This window comes from Glycine soja, chromosome 18 (genome assembly GCF_004193775.1).
Source record: "Glycine soja cultivar W05 chromosome 18, ASM419377v2, whole genome shotgun sequence".
NCBI classification, from domain to species: Eukaryota; Viridiplantae; Streptophyta; class Magnoliopsida; order Fabales; family Fabaceae; genus Glycine; species Glycine soja.
Genome location: NC_041019.1, coordinates 30,603,806 through 30,617,666, shown reverse-complemented (window position 1 = coordinate 30,617,666; position 13,861 = coordinate 30,603,806). Strand labels below are relative to the sequence as shown.

Below are 13,861 nucleotides of genomic sequence, written 5' to 3'. Positions count from 1 at the left end.
CCCATCAACTGCCCTAACTTTTTCAGACTAGCGACTCCTAGGCTCTTGATCTTGACCTGATAGAACCTCTTTTTGAGCCCAGGCGCCTGACTCGATCCCATGTTTTTACTAAAGTGGAATAAAAACCTGTGCAAATCAAGACTCCGACATCGGTTACGGGAAAAATGGATGAATGCATGAAGAAATGCTTATGGCTCAGATGCATTTTACAGATACGAGAGCCCGGGAGATCATCTCTTTCTTAAATATAGCACAGCGCCCGGTGCATGCATTTAAGAAGGTGATGCGGACCTTCCGACTTCTCATGACAAAATGAGGGGATCAAAATGCAACCCGTGCATGATGACATGATGCAGATGCGAAAAAAGGAGAACAAGGAGATGTACACAATATGGCAATATCCATAAATTATCATACAGCAAAAGGTGCATATGTCATTTAAGTTTATGTGCATGGTAGTGTTTAACAGGCACGTAGCGTGTTCGCTTCGTGCCCCTATTTTAGGGACCTAAATGGGAGGAACTAAAAAGATCTTAGTGCTAATTCCCAAGGTGGTCATATCTCTCTTGATGGTTTCTAGAGGTATCATCCCCTTTGAAAAAACATATTGCGGCAATAGGGACTACCAGCAACAACATGTTATCAAAGAGAACAACTCTAGATGAGGGTTCACTGTTATCAAGCAAGTCGGAGACCCAACATGACCACAGATTCACCTCCACTCCTTATGTTCCCATGGACTCGGGTATAGGGCCCCTTTTCAACTCACTGTGTGTGCAAATAGTGTTGGTGTTTGTGTGCATCAAATGAATAAATATTTATCTCATGCATAAAAACACTCTAAAAGCATCAAAGAGTTATATACAAGAACGTAAGAGAAATAAAAGGAAACCGAAAAAAGAGGAAGTCATGATTTTGCACGAGATTAGAAGGCCTAACTCTCTAAAAATAGTCCCCAGTGGAGTCGCCAACTATCGTAATCTACCCTTTGGCGGGAGGGCGACGCGGGACTCACGAATGCGTCTTCGAAGGGAGGAAAATGCGCGGAGTCGCCACCAATGTTTATTTGAGGAAAACGTCGGAAAAACCGGAAAGGTGTGGTCTATGAACTTTAATCGTGAAAGGTTCGGGAGTTGTTTTTACGCACGGGGAAGGTATTAGCACCCCACGCGTCCATCACAAGGGATGACAACCTTTAATCAAGTGTGTAAATATGACTTCAAGATGTTTTATTTTTCCTTTTTCATGTCTTTTTTTGTGTTTTTATGCTTTTTTATTTTGGTGTGGTCGACAAGGGTGTTTCCCTCACTCCTACGTATCCTCAATTGCGATGAGAAAATCAAACCTACGTAGTTCTTTCGAAACTAAACGTTGGTTAAGTTGTTTTTATCTTATTTTCCGCAAGATAGATTTTAATTGAACAAAGGTCTTTTTAAGGTGTTTGGACCATTAAAATGATCTTTTGATTTTGAAAGGAGAGAAACGTTAAGGCGTTGGACCATTAACGATTTCTTGAGGTGGTCGACAAAAGCGGTAAAGTTACACATTGATTTTATGCTTTTAAACGGTCCATGTCAACCGATAAAAGTAAAGAGGACCATTTAAGGCGTTGGACCTTAAAATGGATTTTAGTGATTTTTGCAGACAAAGTTGGATTTGTGAGTTGATTTTATCTTTAGTTTCACTTTGGTTATTAGTCAATTCATTCGAGGAAATTTCCAAAGAAAAACGTTCGATTGATTTTTGATTATTATATTTAAAAATATTTTGATTATTTTATTATTATTTTACCCTTTTTTTTATTTAACCGAGGTTATGGCGTGAACGATCAATTGGATTTTATTTTAACAGTGATTAAACAAGATTACAACACAAATGATTGATTGAAATTCATTTTATCATTTATTAGGCGAGATAACGGCTTAAATAAACGGTTAAAGCACGTTAAAAGGGGGTATGGAAAACAAACAAAATGAAAATAAAAGCACGCAAAACAAGTAGGGACCACTAAGGGTGCATAGAATGAATTGAAAGATTCGATTTCCGGAACTTACCGGTTGAAGACTGAAGAACGACGAAGAACGAATGAAGAATGATGAAGAACGGTGAAGAATCTCCACGAAATCACTCACAACAACGTCTCGGAAGCGTTACGGAAGCACCTCGGCTTGTATTTTTTTCACGGAAACAATTTTTCTCACTAATTCCGAGAGAATTCTCAATACCAGAAGGGCTGAACCTTTTTTGCTCTACCCTCTTTCCCCTATTTATAGGAGAAAAGAGGGAGGTAGTTGCCGCCCAGCTTGCCCAGGCGAGCAGGGTTGCTTCCACCAGAAGGCACCGATCTATTGGAACCCTCAGGAAGGCCCAAGTGGGCCTGGTTTCTATTTGCACCCCCCTTTTCACTAACTACACCCCCTTTTGTGTTTTTTTTTAATTGATTTTCTTTCCGAAACATTACGGAACTTTACGGATTACGTAACGATACCTATTTTCTTTCTGGAATGTTGCGAAAGCTTACTGATTACGCAACGATGCTTGTTTTCCTTCCGAAATGTTGTGAAAATTTATGGATTATGCAATGATGGTTGTTTCGAGGGTTCTGAAGGGAGCAAACAAGGTTCAAGGGCCGACCGCAAGTACTCCCGGACGAAATTAGGGTATGACAGACAACAATGATGGTGTGGTGGTGGTGGTGGAATGATGATGGTGATGGTGATGAGAATGTATTTTCTTAAACTAAAAATCAAATTCACAAAATCTTTTTTCTTGATTTAAAAATGAATGTAAAATTGTTTGAGTTGAAAATCATTTCTATTTCCTTTATGTCAAACAAGTTTTGTTTTAAAAATTATATTTGAAAACAAAAAATAAAAAACTTGCAACGACCCCGAACAGGACCGAAGCAAGCCCACTTGGTTTTGAAAAACCCCTTGTTTGAGAATCAAGATTATAATACAACTTGGAAGGAAAACTTTATCTGAACTCGAATTGATTACATATCTAATATAATAATTGTATGGTACTAAATCCTAATATAAGGACTAGGGACCCATACAAAGTTTTGAGGAACTAGGGACTTAGATAATGACATTCATTTGATGTAATAATTTGTCCCAAAGTGTTGGCCTAAGGCCTTCTTCCAACTTCTCCTTCGGTGACATTCTCCTACCCCTTTCTTTCTTTCCACTTTTTATAAACTCAAGAGAGTGTGTGTGTGCGTGTGTGAGAGAGAAAACAACTCATTAGAGAAAACCAAAAACACAAGCTTTGTTTCTTTATCTCTCTTTTCATTCTGCATTAGGTGCAAGAACCAAACTTGAATAATAATTAATAGCTTATAAATATGTCTGATCACTGGGACATTCTTGTTTCAGATCCATGGCTCCAAAACTAGTTCACTCAGGTGGAGCTTTGCAGCTTGAAATCCCAAGTAAGTTTATCATGGCTCATTTGGCTTGCAAGGATGAAACTTTTTGAATAGTCAATGTTGCTTTCCCCAAAAGATTGAAATTTGATGTTATTATTGAATTGGGGTGGTGGGTTGACATTGCTTTTATTGATGGTTGGTGCAGTTTGTATATGTAGAGTTTCAAGCCAAAAGATAAGGTGCATTTAATGCATAGTGGAAATTGAATTTTTACCACTAAAATTTAGGTGGTTTAAATGCAAAGTGGGTGGTTTAAATACAAAGTGGAAGATTGCATTTTACAATATGAAGCCTATTTGAATGGATGCATTGCAAGTTGTTTTTGTTTCAACTTCCAAGAGAACTTATTTATTATAGTTGGTGGCAATCTTCACTATAAATAAAGAAGAGAATTAGTGGAGAAGATACACATGAAGAGAGAGTGTGTGAGAAGAGAGATTGTGAAACAAAATCACTTTGTTGAGAGAATAATGTCTTTGTGTGAGAGTGTTATCTTTTCTTGTAACTATTAAGTGGGGGGATACTTGGGTTTGTAGAGTAATACACAATTTAGGGCGGGTTACAATCTTGTAATCATTTTCTGATAGTAAAATACTTTTGATACAGTTCTGTGGACATAGTCAATAGTGGCGTCAAACCACACTAAATTCTTGCATTCGTTATTATTTTTCCTACGGTGTAATCTTTGTTGTGTTATCACAATCCTTTGTAGGTGTGGGTAATTTTGTTTCTAGGAGCATTGATTACCTAACAGTGGTATCATAGCTATGGCCGGGAGCACACAAAGGTTCGAGATACCGTTGTTTGATGGAAAAATAAATTTTATGATTTAACAGAGTACTATTCAAGACCTTTTGATACAACAAGGTCTTGATCAGGCGTTAGAAGATGATAGGCTGACTTCTATAAATGAAACTGAGTGGACTAAGATCCAAAGGAGGGTTGTGAGCACGATTCCGTTAGTCATTGCTCCCGAGATAAAACACAATGTGTTGAAGGAGACAACACCGAAGACTTTGTGGGAGAAGCTCGAGAATATATATGCATCAAAGTCGCTTACCAATTGCCTTTGTTTGAAGATGGAGTTGTATCAACTCAAAATAGAGATGGAAGGAGATCTCCATGGCCACATCAACAAGTTCAATCAACTAGTAAGCCAATTGTTTAATGTGGATGATAAACTCTTTGATGAGGAGCAAGCACTATTGTTGTTGGCCTCACTACCAAGGTCCTTCAAAGCTTTGGTTCAAAAGTTGCTTGTGAGAAGATCAACTTTGAAGTTGGATGAGGTGACCGTTGCTCTTATAGAAAATGAGAGAATGATGAGAACTGAAATGCTGATGATGAACTCCATGCACTAGCTGTGGTGGAGTCTTAGTGAGGGAGAAATCATTTAAGTAGACATGATGGGCCAAGAGGAAGATCAAAATCGCAATCGTGTCCGCAACAACATATGAGTAACATGTAATGTTACTACTGTGGTGAGAATGGTCATGTGCAAGCGAGGTGCAAACAAATGAAGGAAGACTTGAAGAAATTATGAGATATGAACAAAGATGGTACCAACTCTCAAGCTAATGTTGTAAAAAGTGTTTAAGATGAAGATGACGTATTTTTGGCAACAAATGATGAGGTTGCTAAAACAAAATGAGTGATGGATTCTGCTGCCTCAAAGCACATTTGTAGAGATCGAGAGATGTTTGACATTTTGAAAACCGATGGAGAATTTGACTGTTTCAAGTTAGGTAATGGTGGAAAAATGAAGGTTGAAGGCATAGGGAGTGTAAGAATGAAGCTCCATGATGGTGCTATTCGAATTTTCTCAAATGTGAGGTTTGTACCTTCTGTTGTTGTCAATATCATTTCTACGGGGGAGATGACATCACAAGGATACAAGCATGTTGGTTCAAAGAGGGGATGCAAGGTGTACAAGGGGACACACTTGGTATTGCGAGGACAGAAAAATAAAGGTAATCTTTGCTATTTGGATGGACAAGCCTTGAAGAGAAACCATGATAGTAAAGTGAAGAAGAAAGTGAGATTTTCTAATGTTTTAGAAGTGTTGGGAGATACTTCTGTTGGAGGGGATTTTGTTCACTTTCAAATTGATCGAATAACATTTCTCTTTTGGCTTGAAGGGGAGAATTGTAGAGTTCCAAACCAAAAGATAAGGTGCATTTAATGCATAGTGGGAATTAAATTTTTACCACAAAGGTTTCTGTGGTTTAAATGCAAAGTGGAAGATTGCATTTTACTAGATGAAGCCTATTTGAATGAATGCATTGAAAGTTATTTTTGTTTCAACTTCCAAGAGAACTTATTTATTATAGTTGGTAACAATCTTCACTATAAATAGAGAAGAGAATTAGTGGAGAAGATACACATGAAGAGAGAGTGTGTGAGAAGAGAGATTGTGAAACAAAGTCACTTTGTTAAAGAGAAAAATGTCTTTGTGTGAGAGTGTTATCATTTATTGTAACTATTGAGTGAGATACTCGGGCTTATAGAGTGATACACAATTAAGGGTGGGTTACAATCTTGTAATCATTTTGTGATAGTGAAATACTTTTGAGACAGTTCCGTGGACATAGGCAAGAGGTACCGAACCATGCTTAATTTTTGCGTTCGTTATTATTTTTCCTACGGTATAATCTTTGTTGTGTTCTCACAATCCTTTGTGGATGTGAGTAATTTTGTTTGTGTAAACGTTGATTACCTAATAGTATCTTCAGTATATTTGTGGCAGTTGATGCGATACAGCATCCTACAACTTCTAGAGAACTTGAGATTTCAATATCATGGGAAGGAAATAACTGATGCTGGTATTCTGCGATGGGCAAACAGCAAAGTGAGTAGTTCAGGAAGTCATAGCCGAATGGATAGTTTTAAGGTATTTTGAATATATATATATATATATCTGCTGCAAAGGACTGAGAATCATGTTCTTTGGTTTACTTTGCCCTGATCTTGTTTAATTATTATTAGAAATTAAATACTAACATTTTGTTTGTAATACTAGTAAGATTTTTATTAGTTTTATGCCTACTGCTCGCTGAATAAAGAGCTACTGTACTTTTGTATGAAAAACAATTAATTTTGTAGCGTTTTCTTTTACACCATGTACAGTATACATTATACACCTGCTCTTGGTACTATGCTTTTAACCAAGAAAACACCCCAATTTATTTTATTTTACTAGGACTATATCACGTAAATCAGAAGTTAGATTGCATGTACAATTATGCATGCTATTGAGGGGGATTATTGTAATAGGGAACATTTAAAAGTTGGTGTAAGATGAAAATTCTTATCCTGTTATGTTTTTTTGGTACCAAAATCTACCCTAATTTTGTAGCTAAAAGCTCCTTTATAGCCATAAAACATATACTTTTTTTCTGGTGCTTGTGCAGAATGAGTTTTTGGAGGGACAGTACTCTCAGGGTTCTGACCATGAAATTTTGGTCAGGTATCCCATTCAAACTTAGGCCACAGTATCCTGTTCTTGTAAAAGAAATTTTGAAGTTTTTGGAATTTGTAGGACTGGCAAACTGTTATGTGATGCCAATATGACGACTAGCACAGTACACCGGTCTATTAAATGCGATGATTTAGTGGCATGGTGAGGGTGCATAAGTATACATGTTTTGTCTCACAGTAACTCTCGTGTTACTGAGGCCTCACAATAATCTAGCAATGTGTTTAGAATAATTTTCCTTAACTAATTTATTTCTTTCCTCTATAATCTTTTAGGTATATATAATTTGTGCTGCATTTTGCTCTTTGGACCAATAGAATATATAATGTATACAGAATTAGTTTGGTTCACTAATTAAAATTATTTCAAATTGCAGGATAAAAGTTTATCAGATGGAATTTTTTTCCTTGAACTTCTTAGTTCTGTGCAACCTAGAGCTGTAAATTGGGGTCTTGTAACAAAAGGAGTAACCGGTATGTTTTCTTTCTACTCTTTAAATGCTCGGCTTGTAGGCCATGTTTTCTGAGTCTCCTTATAATACGAGTCACATGATTTGCAGACTGAAATTATAATGTTCCATCTAGAATTTTGGATTCTTTATGGACATTAATCCCTTTGCTCGAAATCTGTAACATTACTTATATTGCATTGGATTTTTCTATTCTAATTAGATTATTAAATAAGCCATAGTTTTGCATTATTCCTGTCCTATTTTGGTTGCGGTTTGTAAGAAAACTGTTTTGTGTCATTTATAATCAATAACCTCTGACAACTGGCAGATTCAATAATCCATCTGCTGCTTTGATTGCAGTTGTATTTATTATGTCCTTATATATGTTATATGATTTTATTATAAATTATCATGAAATTCTCTAAAGCTGAAGTTATCTCATTATGCCACAAGAAGTGAGCAACAAAATTATGTTCTTCACTTGCATAATGGTGTAGTTTGATATGCACACAAAACATCCACTTTTGGCAGACCAGGAGAAGATTTGTGTTAAGAAACGCTTCATAGTTGGTTTTTGAATTATGCTGATCAGGAGAAAATGATGAATGCAACCTACATTGTCAGTATTGCAAGAAAGCTTGGATGTTCAATATTCTTGCTTCCCGAAGACATCACTGAGGTGGTTGGAATCTATACTCTATCATTGCTCCCACCTATATTCTCTTTTTAACATTCATATTGAGCTTCTTTGTTATTGACTTTTAAAAACATTTAATGAGCATTCACCTTTTACTTACAATTATTGAAACATTAGTTTTAGTGCATGTTTGGAAATACCTAGTTTAAGGTAAATAACTAAGGTTTAAATTGTTCAGTCAAAAAAATAAAACAAAGGTTTAAATTGAAGTTACTGTCTGTGGCTACAATTGCAATATCGATGTGGTTAAAAGTCCTAAATACTTTTAAGTTGCGGCACAATAGTAGTTGTAATCAGCTTTTTAAAACTTTAATAGTCATTTTTATTTTCACATAACTGTCAAAAAAGTGTGGTTTTTTGGCCCAAACTAAACTTTATGTTTTTGCTTACTTCTAGGGAACTTCTATATAAATAAATTATCGACTAGCATTCATTAGTTCATGTCATTACCAACTAGGTTGTACTTTTTTCTTTTTCATATGTCCAATTGGTGGTTTTTGTGTGAACTTATCAATGCTATTTTCATATCGCAGGTGAATCAAAACATGATCCTTACACTAACAGCTAGTATAATGTATTGGTTCTTAAAGCACCCTCTCGAGGAAAGAACAGTAGGAAATTCAGACAGTGAGAGTGGGAGTCAATTGGAAACTACATCAAATTCAACACTGGATGACTCTGCTTCTGATTCATCGGCAGAGGAGAAGGGGAGCATGTAAATATGACTTGTGAACACGTTTTTGTTATGATCTATATATTATAAACGTATGACTCTAGGTAAATTAATGGTTCCAAAGCAAATTCTGGTCAAGCAAGTCTCATCAAACATCTAAGGAAACTAACATTTTAAAAAGCTTTGAAAAGCAAATCAACAACGCATGTGGGAATCAAACTCACGATTACATGGTTAAAAGTCATGCGCTCTACCAGCAGAAGACATCAGCAGAACACATCTATCTACTTAATATGTGAAGTATTATGCAAAACATATTTTTAAAAAGACATAGTATTCATGTAATACATGGGCTAAAATATTATTTTGGTCATTTATGTTTTAATGTTTTTCAATTTTGATCCTTTATGTTTTTGAAAAGTTTCATTTTCGTCCTTCCATCAATTTTACACTAACATTGTTAGTATTTTAAATTTTGAAATGATTAATTTAAAATGGTAATGGCTAAAAATAGCCATTATGATTAATAATATTTTAAAAATTATAAATCAACACGAAGAACAATCCCATTGATGAAGAATAAGCTCATGACGGATCACAAAATGGAAAAATCAAAATCCAAATTACAATTCTAAATTCAAATCCAAATCCTAAACTGAATTTGAAGTTCAAATCAAAACCACAAATCAATTTCTACAATTGTGATCCAAATTACAATTCCAAATTCAAATCAAAATCCTAAACTAGATTTACGTCTCATGTGACGAATGATCTTAGAGGCTAACACAACATCATCGAGGACAGTCTTCTACAAAAGCTGATTGTTCAATAGAGAAACACTTAAGGAGAATAGGTTTCAAACGATTAGCAAGAACTTTTGAAATTATTTTGTAGAGGACATTACAAGGGGAGATAGGACAAAAGTCATGCATGCAAGTGAGATTGTTGTTTTTCGGAATAAGGATAATGATTATGTTGTTTACCTAAGGAGGGAAATGTTGGAATAACCGCTTAATTTCTTCCCCCGGGGGGTTGAATAGATTCCTTCAAAAACTTTACCTCTTAATTTCTTAATTCAGTTAAAAACAATATCATTATACAAATCAAGGTTTTCTCCAAAGACTTGTTGAACAAAGATCAACAACACATAAAACCAATATATTCAAAAATCTTAGAAAACAGAGTTTTATGGCCCTTTCACATCAATTCCATTACCAAGATTGATTAACAAAACAAAGGTTTAGAGAAAGAGAAAATCACACTCATAATTTATATTGGTTCAATCCTTAAGAAAATCACACTCATAACAAGGCACAACCTAAAGGATCCATAGCTGAGGGGTATTTAGCTGAATAGTCTCTTACCTTTTGTTCTCGGTACGTTGAAGATATCGAGACAAGGTTCAATAGACCTAAACGTGTTTGTGATAACCCAATTGATAATGAGACTTTTTTTGTGTCCTCTATCTTCCCACAAATTGGAAAACCAGTAGGAGCCTGTTCAATGTTCACTTTAACTCCAATGCAAAAATTGCAAGCTCATTGATATGTGCTCCTTATAAATAATAGTCATGTCTATTGATTATAATAATTAATTTATGTAGTGAATTTAGAGAATTCATAAAAAGGAGTTCAAGAGGAAGAAGACCTTCATCTACAGAGATAGAGAAAAAATTCAATAAATAGTTTGTTGATTGGTTTAGAAAGCGGGTGAGTAGTCATTTAGTGGATAGGGATTTTTTTAGCGTCTTTGTTTCAAACTCTAACTTCCAATTTTTTTAGATTATGAATCCAGATACAATGAATGAAATGTCTACTGATCTAAAGTTTTTAGCATGAGGACCCTTGGACAATGCAACAAGATTTACTGCATATAATATCAATGGGTTCAAATTTCGAACCTTGGCTCGAGAAGAAGGATTAAAAACACAAAACAGTGGTGTTTTCTTAACATCTAACACATCATGTGTTTCAAGTAGCGTTGATGGCAACTTAAGACAAGCAGATTTACCTTATTATGGGAAGTTGGAAGATATCATTGAGATTAACTACAGTGGTCGATTCTCTTTTATTCTTTTTAAATGTAAATGGGCCGATACTACACGAGATAGAGGGTATAAAAAGGATTGTTGGAATTTTAATTGTGTTAACTTTGATAGATTGATTCATATTGGTGATCGTGAAGAACATGAACCATACATTGAAGCATCTCAAGCACAAATGGTGTATTATGTAGATGATGTAGTCAATGAAGGATGGAGTGTTGTTGTACACATAAAGCCAAGAGATTTATATGACATGGGAGAAGAAGTAGAAGAAAATGCATATGAAAATGAGCCATACCAAGAGCAACAACTTGAACAATTTTCTAGGCTTGATGATCAATATGTACAATTGGCTACAAATCATCTAAATGATGATATAGTTGATTGAATTGTAACTCCTAAAATAGTAAGAAATTCACACTTGTCTAAATATGATATAGTTGATTGACTTATAAATGTTGTTATTATTTCATTTATTAATTATTTTAATCTTGTTTTAATTTTGATAGTATGTCATCTTAAATTTTATTATTCTTTATTTATTTTTCTCTTAATATTGTTGTCATGAATATGTAGTCATGCCAAAGGTGAAGCTTTTTAGAAATCCAAAAAAATCAGCACCTCAACCACAATGTCATGGACCTCTAACACAAGCTCCAACACATTTTGTTCCAGCAATGAATCCTAAAATTTCTTCCCCACCAAGTGATTCCACACAAGCTCCTGAAGTCCTAACTGGTAATGTCCCTCTTTCTCATGTATCAACATCTGAAGTTCCACAAGAAGATGAAACAACTAGACGTCATGTTGGGCGTGAGTCTACACAATGTTGGACTGTTGAGGCAATAGGTATACAAGTATTGTATTTTATTTTTATTTTTGTAATTATCATCATATGAAGTATATTACATTTTCTTATTGAGAAATTCTTTTATTGTTAAAGACTCTGAAGAAACGATCAAGAAGATTAAGGTGAAAGTTAGGGGAGTCAATAGCTTACCTAGGGAGTTACGCATCATTGTGAATTTTGATGACCAAGGCCAAGCAATTGGTGAAGCACAAGCCTTGCTTGCAGGATTTCTTGGAACACTAGCAGCTGATTGCAAATTATTTCCTATGGATTATGATAGATGGTCTGGACCTTCAGGCGTACCTAAAGCTTATTTTGATGATTGCTTTGAAACAATTTTAAAGGTATGTCAATTAGTTATATATAACTTTTTATATCTACACCACTTAGAAACCCTATCTTTACTATTTTTCATATATATATATATATATACATATATATATATATATATATATATATTATTTTGCATATGATATTTGATAAATTTGTCTTTTATTTAGCCTCGATTTTATTTTAACATTAATGAAGCTGGTGCAAAACGGTATTGCAAATTGAGTATGGGAAGAAAATGGGCTGCAAATAGGCAAAGCTTATGGAATGAATTCAATGATCCAACCAAAACAAGAGATGAAATCATAAAAAATGTGCCAATAGGCATAGATAAAGATCAATGGGCTCGTTTTGTTCATTATCGTCATAAACCATAAACATTGGTACAATTAGATTGTTTTAATTATTGAATTGTTTTTATAGCTAATTATATGATTACTATTACAAGTTGTAAACTTGAAATTGCTTTGCATTTAGGAATTTTGTAGGAGAAATAAAGAAATTCGAAGCAAGCAAGTTATTCCACACACTGGTGGATCCAAAGCTAATCCTAGAAGAAGAAATGAGTTGGTAATGACACTAAATGTTAACTTTTACTAATTAAAGAAGTTCAATGTTTACTTACTCTTTCTTTATCTTAGTTGTTAGAAACTGGGAAGCTACCAAGTCGTGGACAATTATATATTGAAACTCATAAAAGGAAAGATGGATCATTTGTAAATGAAGCAGCAAAGACTATAACGATATGTTTTTCTTTAGTAACATTGTTTTCAAGGATTGTGCTTAATCTTAAAACTTTTATATTTCATTTTATTACATGTTTGCAGGAACAAATTGAAGTAGGATTGACTCAAAGCATAGTTGATGAATATGAACTTTCTCCTCTTGATGTTGTTGGTAGAGTGTTAGGGTTAGAGCACTTTGGGAGAGTGCGATGCATGGGATTAGGAGTTGTTCCTTCTAATGCATTCAGGAACACAAGACTTCGAGCTTCTAATATAAGCTCTTCTTCATCTGGTGTTGCCTTTCCATCTTCAAACCAATGGCAAGAGAAATACAACAATTTAGAATAAGCTTTTAAGGCCTACATGATAATGAAGGAAGGAAGGATCCATGAAGAATTAGCTAGTTATTTCACTCTTGATCAAACACATGTAAGTAATTAATATGCGTACATCATTATGTATATGTGAGGTATCCTAATTAAAACTTGTTAGTATAATACACAATGTACTCTTAAAAATGTTTTACATATGTCTATAGTTTATTAATTTATTCACGCATATTAGTAAGGAAATATATTTTGTAATTGGTACGTGTGTTTATTAAGCTAATTAATTTACAGTTTTGTGGGTAGATTTTATAGTTAATCAACAATATTAAAGTAGAATTTTATTCATTTTAGCTAGCTCTTAATACTCTTTATCTCAAGTTAGGTCTTTAAGTAAACATACATGACCAAGGTAATAACCATGCATAAGTTTAGAATATTAAAACAATTGTTTAGAATTGATTATTTTTATTGATGGTCATTATGATTTAGTATATGTGATACACCCTTGTATATAGTATATGTGACTAAGTGTTTTTCCTTTTCTTATTTTAGCCAAATGATGCTTCAAGTGTTCCTAATACACCTTTGGATGCAAGAGGATCTTCTGGTGCTAGCAACCCTCCTTAGTTTGCTTATAATATATTTTGGATTTAAAGTTTAGTACAAGACTAATATTACTTTGTTATGGATTTTATGTCATACTTTGATTTACAATAGAAATTTGAATTATAAATCTTTGAACTATATGCTATTATTTTGGTTATTGAAATATAATTTCTACGTCCTCATTATGAGTTTTTTTATTACATTTTTTTATCGATATCATAAGAAAATGAAAAATTGTAATACATGTATAT

At 34.2% G+C, this 13,861-nt stretch overlaps 1 protein-coding gene and 1 long non-coding RNA gene across 2 annotated transcripts; both read left to right on the top strand.

Annotated features, from left to right (window-relative positions):
* The first annotated feature begins 7,815 nt into the window (after positions 1-7,815).
* On the top strand, positions 7,816-9,164 carry LOC114395510. Its single transcript, XR_003663055.1, has 2 exons — positions 7,816-8,035; positions 8,587-9,164. It is a non-coding gene; the product is annotated as an uncharacterized LOC114395510 (long non-coding RNA).
* Positions 9,165-11,447: 2,283 nt separating this feature from the next.
* LOC114397158 lies at positions 11,448-12,327 on the top strand. Its single transcript, XM_028359270.1, has 3 exons — positions 11,448-11,619; positions 11,714-11,964; positions 12,121-12,327. Exons 1-3 carry the CDS (start codon positions 11,448-11,450, stop codon positions 12,325-12,327), a joined length of 630 nt encoding a protein of 209 aa, XP_028215071.1.
* Positions 12,328-13,861: the final 1,534 nt, after the last annotated feature.

What these genes read in the sequence shown, in the direction of transcription:
- LOC114397158 (XM_028359270.1), top strand. Translation starts at nt 11,448, where the DNA reads ATGAATCCTAAAATTTCTTCCCCACCAAGTGATTCCACACAAGCTCCT. An exon ending in TTGGACTGTTGAGGCAATAG is followed by an intron (nt 11,620 to 11,713) that starts GTATACAAGTAT and finishes TTATTGTTAAAG; the next exon opens with ACTCTGAAGAAACGATCAAG. An exon ending in GCTTTGAAACAATTTTAAAG is followed by an intron (nt 11,965 to 12,120) that starts GTATGTCAATTA and finishes TCTTTTATTTAG; the next exon opens with CCTCGATTTTATTTTAACAT.